Source organism: Hipposideros armiger, unplaced genomic scaffold, assembly GCF_001890085.2.
Source record: "Hipposideros armiger isolate ML-2016 unplaced genomic scaffold, ASM189008v1 scaffold_85, whole genome shotgun sequence".
NCBI lineage: Eukaryota > Metazoa > Chordata > Mammalia > Chiroptera > Hipposideridae > Hipposideros > Hipposideros armiger.
This window is the reverse complement of record NW_017731435.1, coordinates 664,216-679,915: the sequence shown is the minus strand read 5'-3', so window position 1 is coordinate 679,915 and position 15,700 is coordinate 664,216. Positions and strand designations below refer to the sequence as shown.

At 58.1% G+C, this 15,700-nt stretch overlaps 1 protein-coding gene across 1 annotated transcript in view; it reads left to right on the top strand.

Annotated features, from left to right (window-relative positions):
• INPP5A (inositol polyphosphate-5-phosphatase A) overlaps positions 1–15,700 on the top strand; it is a 179,988-nt gene that overhangs the window by 50,184 nt on the left and 114,104 nt on the right. The window contains exon 3 of the mRNA XM_019644118.1: positions 13,218–13,318. Within this exon, the coding sequence (XP_019499663.1) occupies positions 13,218–13,318 (101 nt within the window). The remainder of the gene's footprint in view (positions 1–13,217; positions 13,319–15,700) is intronic.

Genomic DNA, 15,700 nt, shown 5'->3' with positions numbered 1-15,700 from the left:
TAACATGTCTTAAAATGTGTGCATTTTTTGGCACCCCCCAGTGTATAAATAAACACACATACTCACGCTCCACAATATATCACAAGTGAATACATCACCACCAAGGAATGCCAGCCTGGCTTAACATTCAAAAATTACTAAATAGAATTCACATGTCAACAGACTGAAAGATAAAAACCACGTATCACCCCAGCAGATGCAGTGTGTGTGGTAAACGCGCCCAGCAGACAGGACAAAGGGAAGTGACCTCGGCTGCTGCAGCTGAGGGTGATCTGGGGGCGACGGGTGGGGCCGACGCAGGCCTCCCTCTCCCCCATCGGGCTCTGAAGGCCCTCGCCAGGGCAAGGCAGGAGGGGACGGGAGGACAGGACGGGAGGACAGACGTGCCAGCGTGAAAGGAACACACAGAGCTCTCTCGGCAGAGGACTTGGCTGCTGTTCAGGAAGTCAGATACCACGCACGCTTCACTATGAGTAATATCGGTGAATTTACTTAGTTTGCAACATACGAGATCAATTTGAATACATCTTTATTATGTTAGCTGTGAACATTTGGAAACTTAAGAAATAACGTTGACAGCAGCAGTGACATACTTGGATTTAAATCTAACTGAAATGTGTTAATATCTGTACACTGAAAACTAGGAAACACCGATGAAGAATAAGAGGAGACGTAAAGAAGCAGAGGCGTGCGGTGTGCACGGGTTGGAAGGCTCCTGGCAGCTGTTAACCCCACTGGCCACCCCCGTCCTGTGCAGCCCCGAGCAGAATCACTGCAGGCTTCTGGCTACAGGACCACAGGACGGCTCTAAAATTTAGGTTAGAAAGCAGAGGAATAGAATAAGCAAGCCCGCTGCAAAACAAGACAGCGAAGGTGAAGGCTCACACTGTCAGATTTCCAGACTTACTGTGAAACCTGCTGCTATCGTGACAGCGTGCTTTTGGCCGGAGGACGCAGATGGGGATCGTGGGACAGGACTAGACCCGCACTCGTTGCCCAGTGGCTGGCAGAGGCCCAGGGCAACTCATCAGCGAAAGGACAGGCTTGTCAGCAAGTGCTGCGGGAACAGTCAGACATCCACACACAGAACAAGGTTTTCTCTGCAGTTTGCACCATATACAAAAATTAAAAAGGCTGGAGACCCAAATGTAAAACTTAAAATGATAAAAGCTCTAGAAGAAAATTTAACACAAGAAGCTTTGTGACCTTGGATTAGACAAAGATTTCTTAAATACAACGACAAAAGCATAGCTCATCAAAGGAAAATATTGGTGATAAATTGGGATAATTAGGAACTTCTCCCTGGAAGACACTGTTAAAAGAATCAAAAGACATGTCACAGAAGAGGGTGGAAATATTTGCAAATCATATCTGAGAGAGCCAAGAACCCAATTTAAAAATGAGCAAAAGATTTGAACACTTTACCGAAGAAGAAACACTGGCAAATAAGCACAGACAAAGATGCCCAGCGTCGCTTGTCTTCAGGGAAATGCAACGGAAAGCCACAGTGAGGTACCAGCACACATCTATTAGATTGGCTAAAATTAGCAAAACAAAACGGAAACCGCAAGGACAGCTGTGCCGTGGGAGCCTGAAGCCCTGCTGGTGGGCTCGCTCCTGAAGCTACCTGCACCCAGCCCAGGGCCCGGGGCCCCACCATGTGTTTGCCCACTTGACATGAAAATGTGTGTTTCCAGAGACCGAAGCAAGCATTTACAGCTGCTTTACTTATAACGCCTGCGAGAAGCCAGACTCGGTCCAGTTACCCAGCGTGTGGGACGGCCAGACAGGGGACAGAGGGACGCGTTGCTGCAGGAGCGTGGGGTCTTGGGAGGAAATGAGAAACGGGGGCTCTGGGTGGGGGGCGTGGTCTCACTACGCCGAGCTCCTTGCTTCGGTGTGGTGCGGCTCCGAGGTCCCAGCCTTGGCCTCCCCCTTCCAGCCCCACTTTCCGCCTCCCGCCCGGCCCCCCCACGGTGCTGTGGCTCAGGCCCCGCCCAGCCCCTTCTCTTTCCGCACTCTGGGCGCTGCTCTGCCCACCCCCCCTGCCCCCCTTCCCATAGTCCTGGGTCTGTAGATCCCAGCTGCCAGCCTCACCTGATGGCATTGGGCCCTTCAAGCTGAGCTGCTGAGTCCTGTGTCCCCACAGCCTCTCCTCCCACTGGACGCAGCGCCGAGCTCAGCTGCAGTCACGGGTCATGCTGGACCCTCGCTGCCTCCCCCATCGCCCATCCCACATGTCGGCAAGTGCTGTCGCTGCTGCCACCCTGTCCAGGCCCCTGTCCTCGGTCCCTGGCTGGTGGCAGCGGCTTCCTTCACGCCTCTCCCCACCGGGCAGCCTGCACAGGGGCCAGGCCCTCACGGGGCCTGTGTGAGCTCACTTCCCGGCACCCCACGGCCTGGACTTTCAATGATTTGGAGAAATAGCTTACAACGTAACATTCATTGTAAACACTGAAAATAGTTACGGTTGATTCGCATAGAAAACATTTGGCTGCAGGTTCTATGCCTTCCGTCCTGTTTCTTTGGTCACGGTCAGGGTCACGGTGTTTGCCAGTGTCAGTGGTGGCTGCTGTGCAGGGAGGGCTTGCTGCCGGAGACTCGGCCCCTCGCCGCTTAGAGCCGCGGGAGCAGCCCTCTGACGCAGCTACTCTGGGACCCGTTTTACAGATGAGAAAGTGGACGTTTGGAGCGGTTACGAGAGCTGCCCCGCTACACCACCAAGTAGCCATGGTCACAGGATGGGAGCCTGTGATCGCAAAGGCCGTGCTGGTGGCTGAGCCGGGGACGTGAGCTGGGGGTAGGGACCCGCTGGGGTGTCCGGCGGGAGCTGCTGGTCAGACTGGACGGCGAGTCGGTCAGTGGAGGAAGGCGTCAGGTGACACAAGAGGGGATGGTGACAGAGTCAGGTCGGCAAGGCAGGCGGCCTCCGTGGGCTGGGCAGATGGAGGGCCCCGCATGGCCCGTGGGCCCCGCCAGGGACAGGGCAGGCTGCCTGCTGCAGAGAGTAGAAGGGGCAGCTCTGGACACAGGGGAGAGAAGACTTTGGCTGGCGAGCAGGAGGCTGGGACCGCAGGCCCGAGGGGAGGGGGTGCCGGCGCGTGGGCTCCGGTGGCTGGGCTCGGCCGCAGTGGTGACTCCTAGGGGCCCTCAGAGGCCTGGCTCGTGGCTCCGGCCCAAGCGGAGGATCAAGAGACAGAGTCTGCTGGCACCTGTGGGTAGGTGACCATCATGGGGCCAGGGATCTGGAGGCTGCTGACTTGGGGTTCAGGGTGGGCCCTTTGGGATGGGGGGACTGGGGAGCGTGCAAGGGGCCATGATGGAGAAGAGACACCCATTGGGGCCTGGGAGGGGCAGGGAGAGCGGCTGTGGGGAGCCACTGCGATGGAGGCCGAGGACCAGCAGGTTTACCTGGACGGACCCTGTGTGCTGCGTGGTTACAGTGCCCATGAGCTTGAAACGGCCCAGAGGAAGCCGGGGTGCTGGAAGTCTGCACGGGGTGGGGGCGGCTTCGGGGAGGAGGTTTCCATACGGGGTTCCGAGGTGTCTTGCCTTGTGACCTGAGGCTGTGGCCGCCGCCGGTCCCTGTGGCCAGTAGCGAGCCAGGAGAGTGTGTGGGAAGTGGTGGGAAGCCCCCGTGCGAGTCTGCTCCCCGCCTCAGAAGGGGACGTGCCTTCAGATGAGAACCCGTCAGTTCACGGAGCGCTCTGAGGTGCCGAAGCAACAGGCTGTGTGAAGAGTGAACCAGGCTCCACGTAAGAGGAGCAGCCAGGCCCAGGGTGGCCTGCAGTCCCCTCCCACGAGCGCAGCCAGGGCCACCAAGAGAGCCCCCAGCCCCGTGCTTGGGGTGGACGCCAGCAGCACATGCCCAGCACGCGGGGCCGGAGCGCCCGTGCTCAGGTGGCCACGCCGCCTGCTGGGCAGAGCGTCTGGTCAGCTGGAGCTGAGCCTGGCCGTCCTGCCGGGGGCGCCACAGCCCTGGAGGGAGGGGGCAGCCCGGGCCACCACAGCCCCCGCCCACCAGGCCAAGGGAGGCAGGCGTCTTCAGAGCAGGGTGTCTTCAAAGCACAGTTGGTAAATAGCAGGTCTTTTCCTCTCAAGAAATTCTTTTGTCCCTTTTCTGCCCCTTATCTTGGGTATCAGGCTTCCACTGGGCTGTTTGTAGGATGTAATTCCTTTTTAGGTCACTCAGATACGCCTCTTTGCAGAAGGCCTAACAAGGCCTGGCTGTGCTATTTTTAGCTCTGACTCCTGGCCAGGGAGGGGAGGGGAGGGGACAGTGGCTGCGCCGGTTTCCTGGGAACCCCGAGCTGCCTCCTTGCCCGGCCTCGCCACCTGCCCGGCATCGGGAAGGGAGCTGCTTATTGTTTGGTGGCTGCTGTGTATTTTCTTTGCTAATTCCCTGTGTTCTTTTTTGCCAAAATCTTGTAATTCACTCTTTAACAAAATATTTTCCTTTAACCTCCTTCCTATGAAAGAACCCGCACATTCTTATCAGTTGCCTAAATTTTCCCCTAAAGTTAGAAGCAGCTCCTTTTATTAATGGATTTTTGATCAAGCCCATGTGCAGCTCTGGGCAGCGACTTGCCTGCAGTCTCAGGTGAAGGCAGCCAGCGTCACTGCCAGGATGATGTCAGCAACGGGGGGCGACGCGGGGGGGGGGGCGAGGCCACTGCCGGGGCCTGTGTGGAGTTCCAGCCACCGAGCCGGCTCCCTGAGCGTCAGACTCGCTGCTGCTGCTCAGGGGCTTCCTCTGTGTCCGGCCTGCGCACGGTGACCGTCCAGGGCAGGCTCGTCAGGAAGTGCATGCCCAGAGGTCCCTGGGACTGGGCACGGGGTCCCCGCCAGGAAGGGACAGCGGGCATCCAAGCTGCGTGCTCCCTGGAAAGCCCTGCAGGAGGACCTGGGCCGGCTCGCGGGGCTGATGGCTGTCAGGAGCTGGGGCCAGGGGTTACGTGCAGCCGTATTAGAAACCCCTTCTGTAAACCTGTAATTGGGTACGTTATGGTGAAACCAAGGGTCACGAATGCCCACACTCATCTTCCTCGTTACTCTAGTACATTTCACTGTCGGGATCCTGGTCCCGACACCTCGGTGTCTTCGGAGGGAAATACAGCGGTGTATCGCTGAGCCTCTCCGAAACTCCCGTGTGCTGCGACGTCAGTCCGGAGCTTGAATGGGCCTCGTGGGATATTTACACACAGACAAGTGGGTTTTGCCCCCGAGCTGGTCTTAGCCTCTTCCCAGCACAGCGGCCTGCTCACCAGTGGAGCAGGCGCCGACTCACTGGGCACCGCAGTCACATCTGTCCACAGGGCAGAGATTCCTGGGCTGTTTCAGACACTAGCACGGGATTTCTTTGTCAAGCGAGGACTCTGCTCCACAGCCGGCACCTGTCACTGGGCTGAGGTCTGGTGAGAGTGCCCGATGGCGGGAGGGCATGCCGGAACCGTCGGCCCCGGGCCCAGGCCCGCTCCCGTCCTGCCGCGTGGGTGGCGGAACCTCGCTTCCCGAGCCATTGCCACTTACGGCGCCATCAGAGGTGTGCACAGGCCCCGAGACGTGCCCGAAGCTTCGTTCACTTGCAGAGGAAATATTTTTTTCTGTTAGCAATAATTTCCCGCAGCATGTTGCTGAAATCATCATCTTCCCATGAGCAGTGTTGATTTTCTCATCTTGTGCAGTAAATCCTTTAAAATGCAGTCTCAGTTGTGTGTCTACGTCTGGCTTCGAGTGATCGCAGATTCCCAGGCACGGGGCTTTTCGTCTGAGCTCGGGCCCTGCGCTCCCCTGCAGCTGGCAGACGAGGTGTCCAGCTGCGTTCCCGAGGGGGGCAGTAAGGAGAGAGGAGATGTCCCCTGCCCTGTCATTCGGGGGCCGGGGACATCAAAGGCTGAAAGGGAAGGACCTTTCCCACCGTCCAGACGCACCCTCGGCAAAGCGTCCAGTGGCGTCCGCCCAGCTCCGGCGCGGCCCTGGGTGGGGGGACAGTGAGGGGTCCTTTGGTTTTGGGTTTTGCTCCCTCTTAGTTAAACAATGACTGTTTTTATTGTGATGAATTTCAAGCGGAGCGAGGCTGGTACCATGAACCCCGTCTGCTGCCATCACCCCATTCCATGCTTTCTGGCCATGGCCCGGCTTTCAGTTATGCCCCCCACCCCACCCCCTCACCATTGAAGCAACAGCCAGTCAGCATCATTTCACTGGTGGACACTGCAGTCCGTTTCTCTAAGAGAATTTAGAAGGACGCCCCTCAATGTCATCGCCACGTCCACAAAGATTAGCAGTCCCATCGTGTCACCAAACGTCGCCAGCGTTCAGCCCCTCCCAGCTGTCGCATCGTTTACTCTTAGCTTGCATGTAGAGACGGACTGGAATTCTGGTAGGTGCCTCTGCAGCTGGGCTGCCACCCGCACAGGCGCCGTCACTGCTCCCAGCTGCCCTTATGCCCGCAGCCCTGGTTTGTTTTCTGTGGTTCACTGTCCCTCAGTTTTTATCGTCTGGAATTCCACATAAATGGAGTCGCACAGTGTGACAGTGACACTGTGACAGTGTGCGCTCTGCCTCGTCTGGGTGCGTTCACTCGGCTTGATTTTGGTTCCGTGTGGTCAGAAAGCAGAGTCCACGTGCCGTCCAGCCCTGAGTCCCTTGGGGCCTGTTTCAGACCCCACGCAGGGCCGTTCTGGGGGCGAGGGCTGGGGCGAGGCGCGTGCGGCAGTTGTCTTCCGGCTGTCAGACCCGGCTGTCGACAGTCGTTCTGTCTTGACTGACTGTGTGCGTGCGTGTGTGTGTGTGTGTGTGTGCATGCGTGCGTGCGTGCGTGCGTGCGTGCGTGTGTGTGTATCAGCCACATGCATGTACCCTTGTGTTGTCTTCGGATGGACTGTCTCGCTGGTCATCACGAAATGTTCCCTGTGTCCCTCCGGTGCGGCTGCACCAGCCTCCCCAGGCCCAGCGTGCACATGGCGCGTCTTCTGTCCGTCACGGGCGGCCTGCCCGTGTCTCCTGTTGAAAGCCTGTGTCTTCCAGGCAGCACGTGTTTCTGTCTTGCGTGCTTATCTGCCCGTCACTCCCTGCCTTGAAGGAGACTGTCTAGACAGCACCATGTGGCCAAACAGGACTTCCTGTGAGGGTGCAAACGGTCACTTTCTGTGCTGACCAGTGCCATAGCCACCGGCCACATGTGGCTGCTGACCATTCCGGATGTGACTGGTGTTGAATTTTAAACATTAACCTCAGGGAAGAAATGGAAGAGATAGACTAAGTCACCCAGAACAGAAGGATAAATTAGGAAGTGCTGCCGCCTTTGCGGAGCCTCCTGTGGCAGTGGCTCCGTGTTCCTGGTCCTGACGCGGAGCAGTGCCACTGCCGACAGCGGGCTGGCTCTGCCGTCTCACTGCCGTTGTCGGTTTTACCCTCAGTCTCCCATTCCTGTTTTCTTTTGGGTTATTTCAGTTATTTTTTTTTTGCATTCCATTTTAATTTTTTGTGGGCCTTTTGCCTTTTAAAAACATTTTTAAGTGTTACTCTGGGTTCATGACCTGTGGGCCTCCATGTTTTATCATCTGCTTCGAGCTGACATGACACTGCTTTGCGTACCAGGCAGAACTCCTGAAATCGTATAGGTTTCTGGGTGGCGTGTGGCACATCTGCACTGACAGCCCCATAAGCGGCACTGTAACTGTGGGTTTATAGTCAGTGAGGGTCAGCAAAGCACCCCTGCCTTAAGCCAAGCCCCCCGGCCGCCCGGCTTGGACTAAGTCAGCCATGCCCACTCCTGGGCGTCCGCTGTGGCCCCCCTCCCGGCCACCCTGGCACAGTGGGCCGTTGCCATGGAGATGCTGCCAGCCCCGCCCTAGTAGACTCCTCGTGACAGGCTGGTGGAGACAGGGGTCCCAGTGTCCGTGTGCTGAAAGCCGTCTTCCTGTGGCTTCGATATTTGAAGGACACTTGGCTGGATACGTAATCCTTTGCACTTTATTTCACTGCGATTTTCAAGGTTCTTCATTGCTGCCTTCAGTTATGTGTCTGTGCCGTCTGATGGCTTAGATTTTAGTGGTAACTGCTCTGTGTCCCTGGAGACCTGGGGGGCTGTGTCCGTGTCTCTGAAACCTGCCAGTGTCACTAGGCCGCGTCTTGGGGTTGGTTGTTTTGGGTTGATTTCCTCAGGTGCTCAGTGAGCCCTTTCAATGTGTAAGTTCAGGTCTTTGTCTATTTGGACAGTTTTCTCGGATTATACTTAACATATTAGCTCTGGTCCCTCTTTGGTTTTCTCTCCAGAGACTGACGGTACGAAGGTCCCGTCTCCTTTGCCCACTTCCGTTTTCATGTGTCTCCTACTCTTTTCTCCCCTCGTCATTTTCTCTCTCTTGGTTGGATTTTCTGGCTTCACTGCCCCTCATGAATTTTTCTGTCGGTCGAGTCTCCCTTTGGCTCTTTCTAATTTATTCCTCTTTTTGGATGATTTTGTCTTTTTCTTTCATTTCTTCCCCGAGGTTAGTCAGTACGTGTGTGTGTGTGTGTGTGTGTGTGTGTGTGTCCGTGTCCCCTGTTTTAGTCTGTGTTTCTGGTTTTGCTTGTTCATTTTCTCAGATGCTTGTCCGAGTGTTTTCACTCCTTCTCGCTTCGGATCCTTCCTGGGTGGGGCCTCTCCTGGGTTTGTGTGACTTCTCACTTTTCGCAGCAGCTTTGGAGTGCCTCGTGGGGCCTCCCTTCGCCCCTCTCACTGGCGTGAGCACGTTTTGCAGATTCCTAGCTTCACAGCACCCTCTTCTGTCCATCCAGCGAAGTCCAGGGAGTCAGGGGCCTGCAAGTATCTGTGTCCACAGTGACGGGCGACTTCATGGTCCCGCCTCGCAAGCCCCTGTCCCCCTCCAGTCCTTTCCACTTGCTCCCGAGGCGCCCACGGCTGTGTCTCGCTCCCCCTGGGCTGTGTCCTCCTCCACAGTGTCCCACTGTGCCAGCCCTCGCCCGGCAGCCTCTTCCTAGTGGCCGTGGCTGCGGCCATGACTGTGGCCGGGCCCATGAGCCCGGTGCTTCTCTGGTGTTTTCAGACACAAGATGTTCCGGCTGCACGTCAGGACCTGCCCCAGGGCCTCCCCATCGGTCCCCAGTGTCATACTCGGTGACCTCATGCTGTCAGCTGCAGTCACCCAGAACTTGCCCGTCTGACCACTGGACGTCTGTCCCTTTGACCGTTTCCTGCCCTCCCCCCAGGTGGCCACCCTCACACTGCTTCTGTGAGCTGGGTGTTTGGATCCCGCATGTGAGCGAGGCCACGCGGTGTCTGCCGTCCTGTGTGCCTTCTCTCACGCAGCATGACGCCCGCAAGTTCACCCATGTTGTCACAGTGGCCGTGTGTGGATACCCGCATTGTGTCCTGTCGCCTCCGCTCAGCAGCTGGGATAGTTCCATAGAGACAGACTCGCCCTCTGCAGTCTGTTTCTCCAGAGAGAAATGTGCTGATTGCAAGATGACTGACGTGCATCGTCACATGCGTGTCATTCCAGCGCACGGGTGTAAGTATAGCCTGTTTGAACCTGTGGTGGCAGTAACAGCCCGTCCTGCGTGCAGTTTGTAATGTCAGGTGAAGTTACAGCACCTAACACATGGGAATGAGTCCAGCCGCCCAGCCGGACGGCGTCAGCCCTCTGGTCGCCTTTGGGCAGTCCTGCTGTCGCCTTTGGTGACCACGAGGAGCAGAGGACGGAGCGGTGTGTCTGCCTGCGGGCAGCAGCTACTCCGTGTCGGCTCAGGAATCCGTCCGGCGTCCTGAGAGGCCTGGAGCCAAAATGCCACCTTTTGCCGTGAGTGAGGCGAGTGCTGGGAGTGCCTGGTCTGTGGGTGAAGACATCGCCCTGCCTCGCTCGGCACCGCGCTCCTTTCCGTGATCATTCACGGCTTTCTCCTGACATTTCTCATGACAAAGATCCTGTCATTTTAATAACTGACTTTTAAAATGCGACGGGCTTCCTGTTTGCCTGTTATATTTCTGCGCAGCTGCTTCTAAGCGTGGGCACCTGCTGTGCCCTGGGCGCCACCCTCCGTCAGCTTGGTGGTGGGAGCAGCACCTGTGGGGCCAGGTGTGTGGGGCTCGGGGCGTCCATGCCGTGGGGGGTGGGGGGTGGGTCAGAGCTGCTGCCAGCGAGCACAGAGGACGGCTAATAGCCGTCCTGGGAGCCCGGCCAGGGGCACCTGCGAGGGGAGAGGGCGCCAGGGGCCCAGAGCCATGGCGTGAGGTGCTGTGCATGAGGCCACGGAGCCACGGGTGTCTGGGGCGGTGGGGACAGGGCTGGTGGCCACACGCCAGTCGCCGCGTCGTTGGCCTGCGCGCCCAGTGTGTGGGCGAGTCTCTGAACAAGCTCGGCCGCCGTCCACGACGGCTCTGTTCCTTCCAGGCGACTCCCTACGTCTCAGGGCCCAGGTTTGTTGCTCCCTTGGTCTTTAGCAGAAGGAAGTTTGTTTACAGAGCTGGGTGGTGTCACGAGTGCCCCCCTCGCCACCTTGTCCCTTAGCAGAGGGCCCCCATCTGCCAGCTCCGGCCCCCACTGCGCGCTGTGTTTCAGGGAGCCCATACTGTTCTGGTTTAAACTAACGTGACCTTTTCAACGGCTAAGTGACACAGCTCTCTCCACTCGGGAGGGGCCGCAAGTGAAGGTAAATACGGCCGCGAAGTTCAGTGGTGATTTTGTCATGATCGTAGCAGTTCACACGTGTGCTGGGTGCTGCCGTCTCGGGGACAAGGAGTAACTTGCATGTAGATCCCATGCTCGGTTCTCAGGAAGTGCTGTTAGGGTCGTTGTGTAGCATGCGTGGAGTTGAAACGATAGTCACAGATAAAATAATATCAGTCATTTTATTTGGCTGTTTATTTAAACTTACGATGAGTCAAAATTTAGCTTTAATTTGGAAAATCGTTGTTTACTGAGTAAAATATACGATGTGTAGGTCTTTCCCTAGAGGTGCTGGCAGCGTTTCATCCCCAGCCTCAGCGGGCGGCGCCCCAGGGCTGCCCTCTGGCCAGGCGAGGCGCTGAGGGACTGAGTGGGGAAGGCCAGCGCGCAGGGGCAAGCGCATCGGCCGGCTCCATGTTGTGGGGGGCAGGTGGAGTTCGTGGGCGCATTTGCAAACCGCCACCCCAGCTCTGAGTGGAGCGGGTCCCCGGAGAGGCAGCTCAGTGTGCAGGAAGGGTGAGAACGGGAGGTAAATTGCGTTTGCCCGTGAGTCCGCGGTCTGTGCCAAGGACAAGGACAGGACAGGTCCCCAAGGCAGGTGCCTCTGAGGACAAGGAGCGTGCCAGGTGGAGCTCGGCAGATGAGATGCGGGCGGGCAAAGTCCTAGTTTTCAAAGAGTTACAGTTGATCGCACACGTGCCAAAGCGAGGCAAGACATTGGGGCATGATTTCAATAAGGTTTGAAAGGAGGAATTTACAGTTGATCCTGGTTAACCAGAGTTTGTTTCATCCCCAGCTCTTGTGCCATCAGCCTGGAAGCTTTGTGTCTGTCCCCCGCCCCTCCCGCCTCCCGCAGCGGTAGACGGGACCCCTTGTTTCTAGTTTGACCAGAAGGTGCTGCTTTTCCTGACAGGCCTGGTGGCTCTTGAGAGGGAGCCCTGGCGCTTCCCCTGCGACGTCTCCATCAGGGATCTAACTCCCGACATATGGGGGGGCTCGGTCTGCTTCCCCGTGGCTGGTTCTGAGTGCTTGTGTTTTCTAGGGATTTGTCTATTTCACCTAAATTTCCAAGGAGACTGCACAGCTGCACTGGCGATGGCTCCCACTGCCATCGACGTGCCTGCAGGGTCTTGGTCAACTCTCCTGTTGGTCGGTGTAGCCTGGGGTACCAGTTTCACTAGCCCCTCACAGACGGCCTCTGGCTCTCGTGTCTGTCTTCTGCTTTCTGTGGGTTTATTTGCTGCTGTCTGTCCGGCGGCCAAGGGTGGCCGGCCAGCTTGGACAGCTCGGAGAGAGTGGGACCCCCTGCTGGGTGTGGCCGTGCACGCCCCCCCCCCGAGTGCTGCTTGTCCTCCATCTGCCCACCTGATGCCTGAGTCTGGTCCTGGGGAACCCAACCCGCTCTCGGGCCCGAGGGGAAGGTGGGGCCTGGTGGCGCCCGTCCGAGGCGCTCCAGGTCCTCCCCTGATGCTGAGCAGCTGGGCTCCCAGCCCCAGGGACCCCTAGCACCCCCAGGCCCCCCAGCCATGGGCCCAGGCCGCTCACGTCCACAGCGCCTGCCACTGGCTCACGGAGTCCCTGTCCCGTTCCCTGGGTGCCTCCTCTGTCCTTATCCTCGGGCAGCGCCCCCAGCCTCTGTGGCCTCTGTTCGTGGCTGTCCCATCAGTGGGGTGCTGGGAGCATCTCCAGGAGTGGCGCCCAGGACCGGAGGTGTCCGTGTCTGTGGTCAGTGGGAAATGGAAGTCACCTTAGTGAACTTCTGTCAAAACCCAGTTTTAAAAAAAGAGCAAGGAAGCCAGGGTGGCTTTCGTGGCAGCTGGCGTCACACAGCAGTCCTTTCCCCACGAGGCTTAAACACGTTTTCTGGTCAGAAGTTTCCCCCTTTTGAAGAACATACCCTGTGCTGTGGGCTGCGTTTCTGTGTCACAGCCGAGCCCAAGGCAAGGTCTGGTCATTGTCCCACGCTGGACGTGCCACACACTGTCAGCGGGCAGGCGGGCCAGCCGCTGCCCTGTGCGAGGAGGTGCCCGGGGAGGGGAGGACACACGCAGAGCCCAGGAAGAGCCAGCAGTGGGCACGGCCAGGTGTGGTTAAGAGGACGGTGGGCTGGGGGCCCGGAGACAAGCGCCCTCTCGGCCTCCGAGAGCCCCGGGGCCCGGCCCCTGTGCGCCTCCGCCACTGCCCTCAGCCTCCTGGTCCCCGTGGCCTCCACTTACTGTCCCCCCCATCCCAGGCAGTTTTTCCTCCCACTGGGCTCGGACTGAGCCAAGACCCTTGATGGCTGTCATGTCACAGCTGCCTCATCACCCCAGCAGGGGCCCCGTCAGTGATGCAACGCGTCCCTGCGCTCCTGGAGGGCCAGCCCGTCCCCTCTGTGAGCACGTGCCCGGCAAGTGACCTGTGGGTCATCCAGCTGCGGAGCAAGTCCCCGCGGCTGTCCCTGGACGCCCACCGTGTGCCTGTGTATCACCCCGCCCCTGCTCAGGGATGTGACAGCGCCATCGACGGGGCCCCTGACGACTGTGCCCTCTGCTTCCTCCCCAGGTCGTCCACACGCACAAGCCACACTTCATGGCGCTGCACTGCCAGGAGTTCGGGGGCAAGAACTACGAAGCGTCCATGTCGCATGTGGACAAGTTTGTCAAGTAAGTCCGGCGAGCTCCCGCCGCCTCTGCAGGGCGGGTGCTTCCTGTGCAAGTGGCACAGCCTCCCCAGCCCGTGGGTGAGCAGTTTTCCAAAGAAAAGAGGTGTGGCCCAGTGTGTGACAGCTGGTGGGGGGGATGGGTGGGGCGTGGCACTGCAGGTGACAGCGTGCCTCCTGGGAGCAGGGGTGCAGGTGACAGCGTGCCTCCTGGGAGCAGGGGTGCAGGTGACAGCGTGCCTCCTGGAAGCGGGGGTGCAGGTGACAGCGTGCCTCCTGGTAGCAGGGGTGCGGGTGACAGCGTGCCTCCTGGAAGCGGGGGTGCGGGTGACAGCGTGCCTTGGGCTCAGAGACTTCAGCCCTGGGCTCCAGGCAGAGTCCTGTCCGTGTGTGCCGATGGTCACACCTCTTGCGGCCTGGTGCTGGCCCGCCTGCTGCTGCTGCTGCTGAGGACGGATGGACAGGTGGACTGACAGGACCGGTTCCATCCAGCAGCTCACAGCTGTGTTTGTCACAGCAAGGTGGGGACAGAGCTCTCACCGTCTGTGGGAGGTCACCTCCGTTGTTCGGGAGGACGGAGCCAGAAGTGCTGTGCCCGCTGGCACGCATGCCCTGCGGGTCCATAGAGGACCGGCCGCTCCGTGCAGCTCAGGAAGGGGGGCAGCGAGGCTCGGCGTGGACCTGGGAAGTGGACGCGTGGGGTGGGGCTGCAGGGGCGTGTCCGGTCTGAGGACAGAGTGACCACCTCTCAGCCTGCTGCCCAGCCTGAGGATGGCTCCAGCCACCGTCACCCACTGCCAGTCACTGTCGAGGTCCCTGGCCTTATGGAGTGACATAAGTCATCCATGTTTTCAGCTGTTAAATTGTGGGGTAATTTGTTAAAGACCAAATTTTTTAAAACCTGTGACATTTTCTCAAAGTAGTCTATAGTTTTAAGGCAGTTTCAATCAAAATGTTTTCTTAACACTTGACAAGCTCATGCTAAAGTCAATATGGACGAGTAAAGGTCAGGATTCGCTATGGAGTTGTGACGCTGGAGGCGTCCTCCGCCTGAGTGAAGGGCCCGCCCACCGCGTGGGACAGGTGGCAGCTGCATGGGGAGCTGTGCCCGGACACATGTCACCACTGTCACACCACATGCAGGGTGCGCCTCGGGCAGCGGGAGACGCAGCGCTGCCGCCCTGAGCCCGAAAGGCTCCACAGCGCTGGGCGAGGGAGAGACCTCTCGAAGCACCGCTGACAGCAGGGAACACTGATCAATTTGATGGTGTTCAAATTGAAAGGACACCATAAATGAAGTGAACATTTAGCCGCGTTTTGAAAAAGATCTGCGACACGCTTTACTGATAAAAATCAGTACTTAAATGTATGAAGAACTGTAAGTCAGTAAGAAGAACCGCCCACTGGGAAAACTGGGCATTTCAGAGAAGGGGAAACGCGGGCGGAGGTGCCCAGGGACCCTCACAGCGTCCTGCCTGCCCACCGCCCGGCAGCGCCCAGTCCCCCACCTGCGTCAGCACGACACACACTGGCATATCTCGCTTTGAACGGTTATCTTTTTTAAAGTGAGAGAAAACGTCACTTATTTTTGGGAGCTCGCCGCCCTTTGCAGAGCTCCCTGTTCTGTGGAGGCACCGTTTCTGTCCCGTGTCATTCCCTTCAGCCAGGACTTCTCTGTCACATTGAGCACGAGTCCCTCTGATGAATTCTCTCAGCTTTTGTTTTCAGAGAAAAAGCCTTTGTCCTCGTGTTTAAATGACGTTTTGTTGCAAACAGAATCCCAGCTTCTTGGTGTTTCTCTGGGCCCTTTAAGGCTCTTGCCCTGTGTCCGCGAGGCTGAGCCACTGTCCCGTCTCCACCGCTGGAGGCACTGAGTCCCTTGGCTGACCGCTGGCGTTGGTCCTTCCAGCTGGTTCACAGCCCTGGACTTCGGTTGCTCTTATTTGCTTTTGTCTGCGTGGGGTTCCTGGGCCTTTCTCCATTTGTGGGTTTCCGGTTTCAGCCGGATTTGGGGAGAGTTTGTCTGTTGTTCCTGTAAATGCTGTCTCCCTGTCCTCCGCTTCTCTTGCTCAGCGTTCCCGACGTCAGAGCCCGGCCGCCAGCACATCCTCAGGCCATCGCTGCCCTCCGGCCGGGATGGTTCCTGGCGCGGTGACAGTCACTGCTCGGTTCTCGTTTAGGTTTTGGTCTGCTCTCAGGTCCGCCCAGTGACAGCGCTCCTGATGCTGCGTTCTTCAGCCCCAGAAGGTTCTTCTGTGGTTTTTACATCTCCTGTCTTTCCTCATGTTCCTTCACGGCACTTTTTTCAGTGAATTCCATCATTTTCTTTCAAGGTCTGTTTCTGTTGACTGCTTTTTGTTGGGTACGGGCCGTGTTTTCCTGCTTC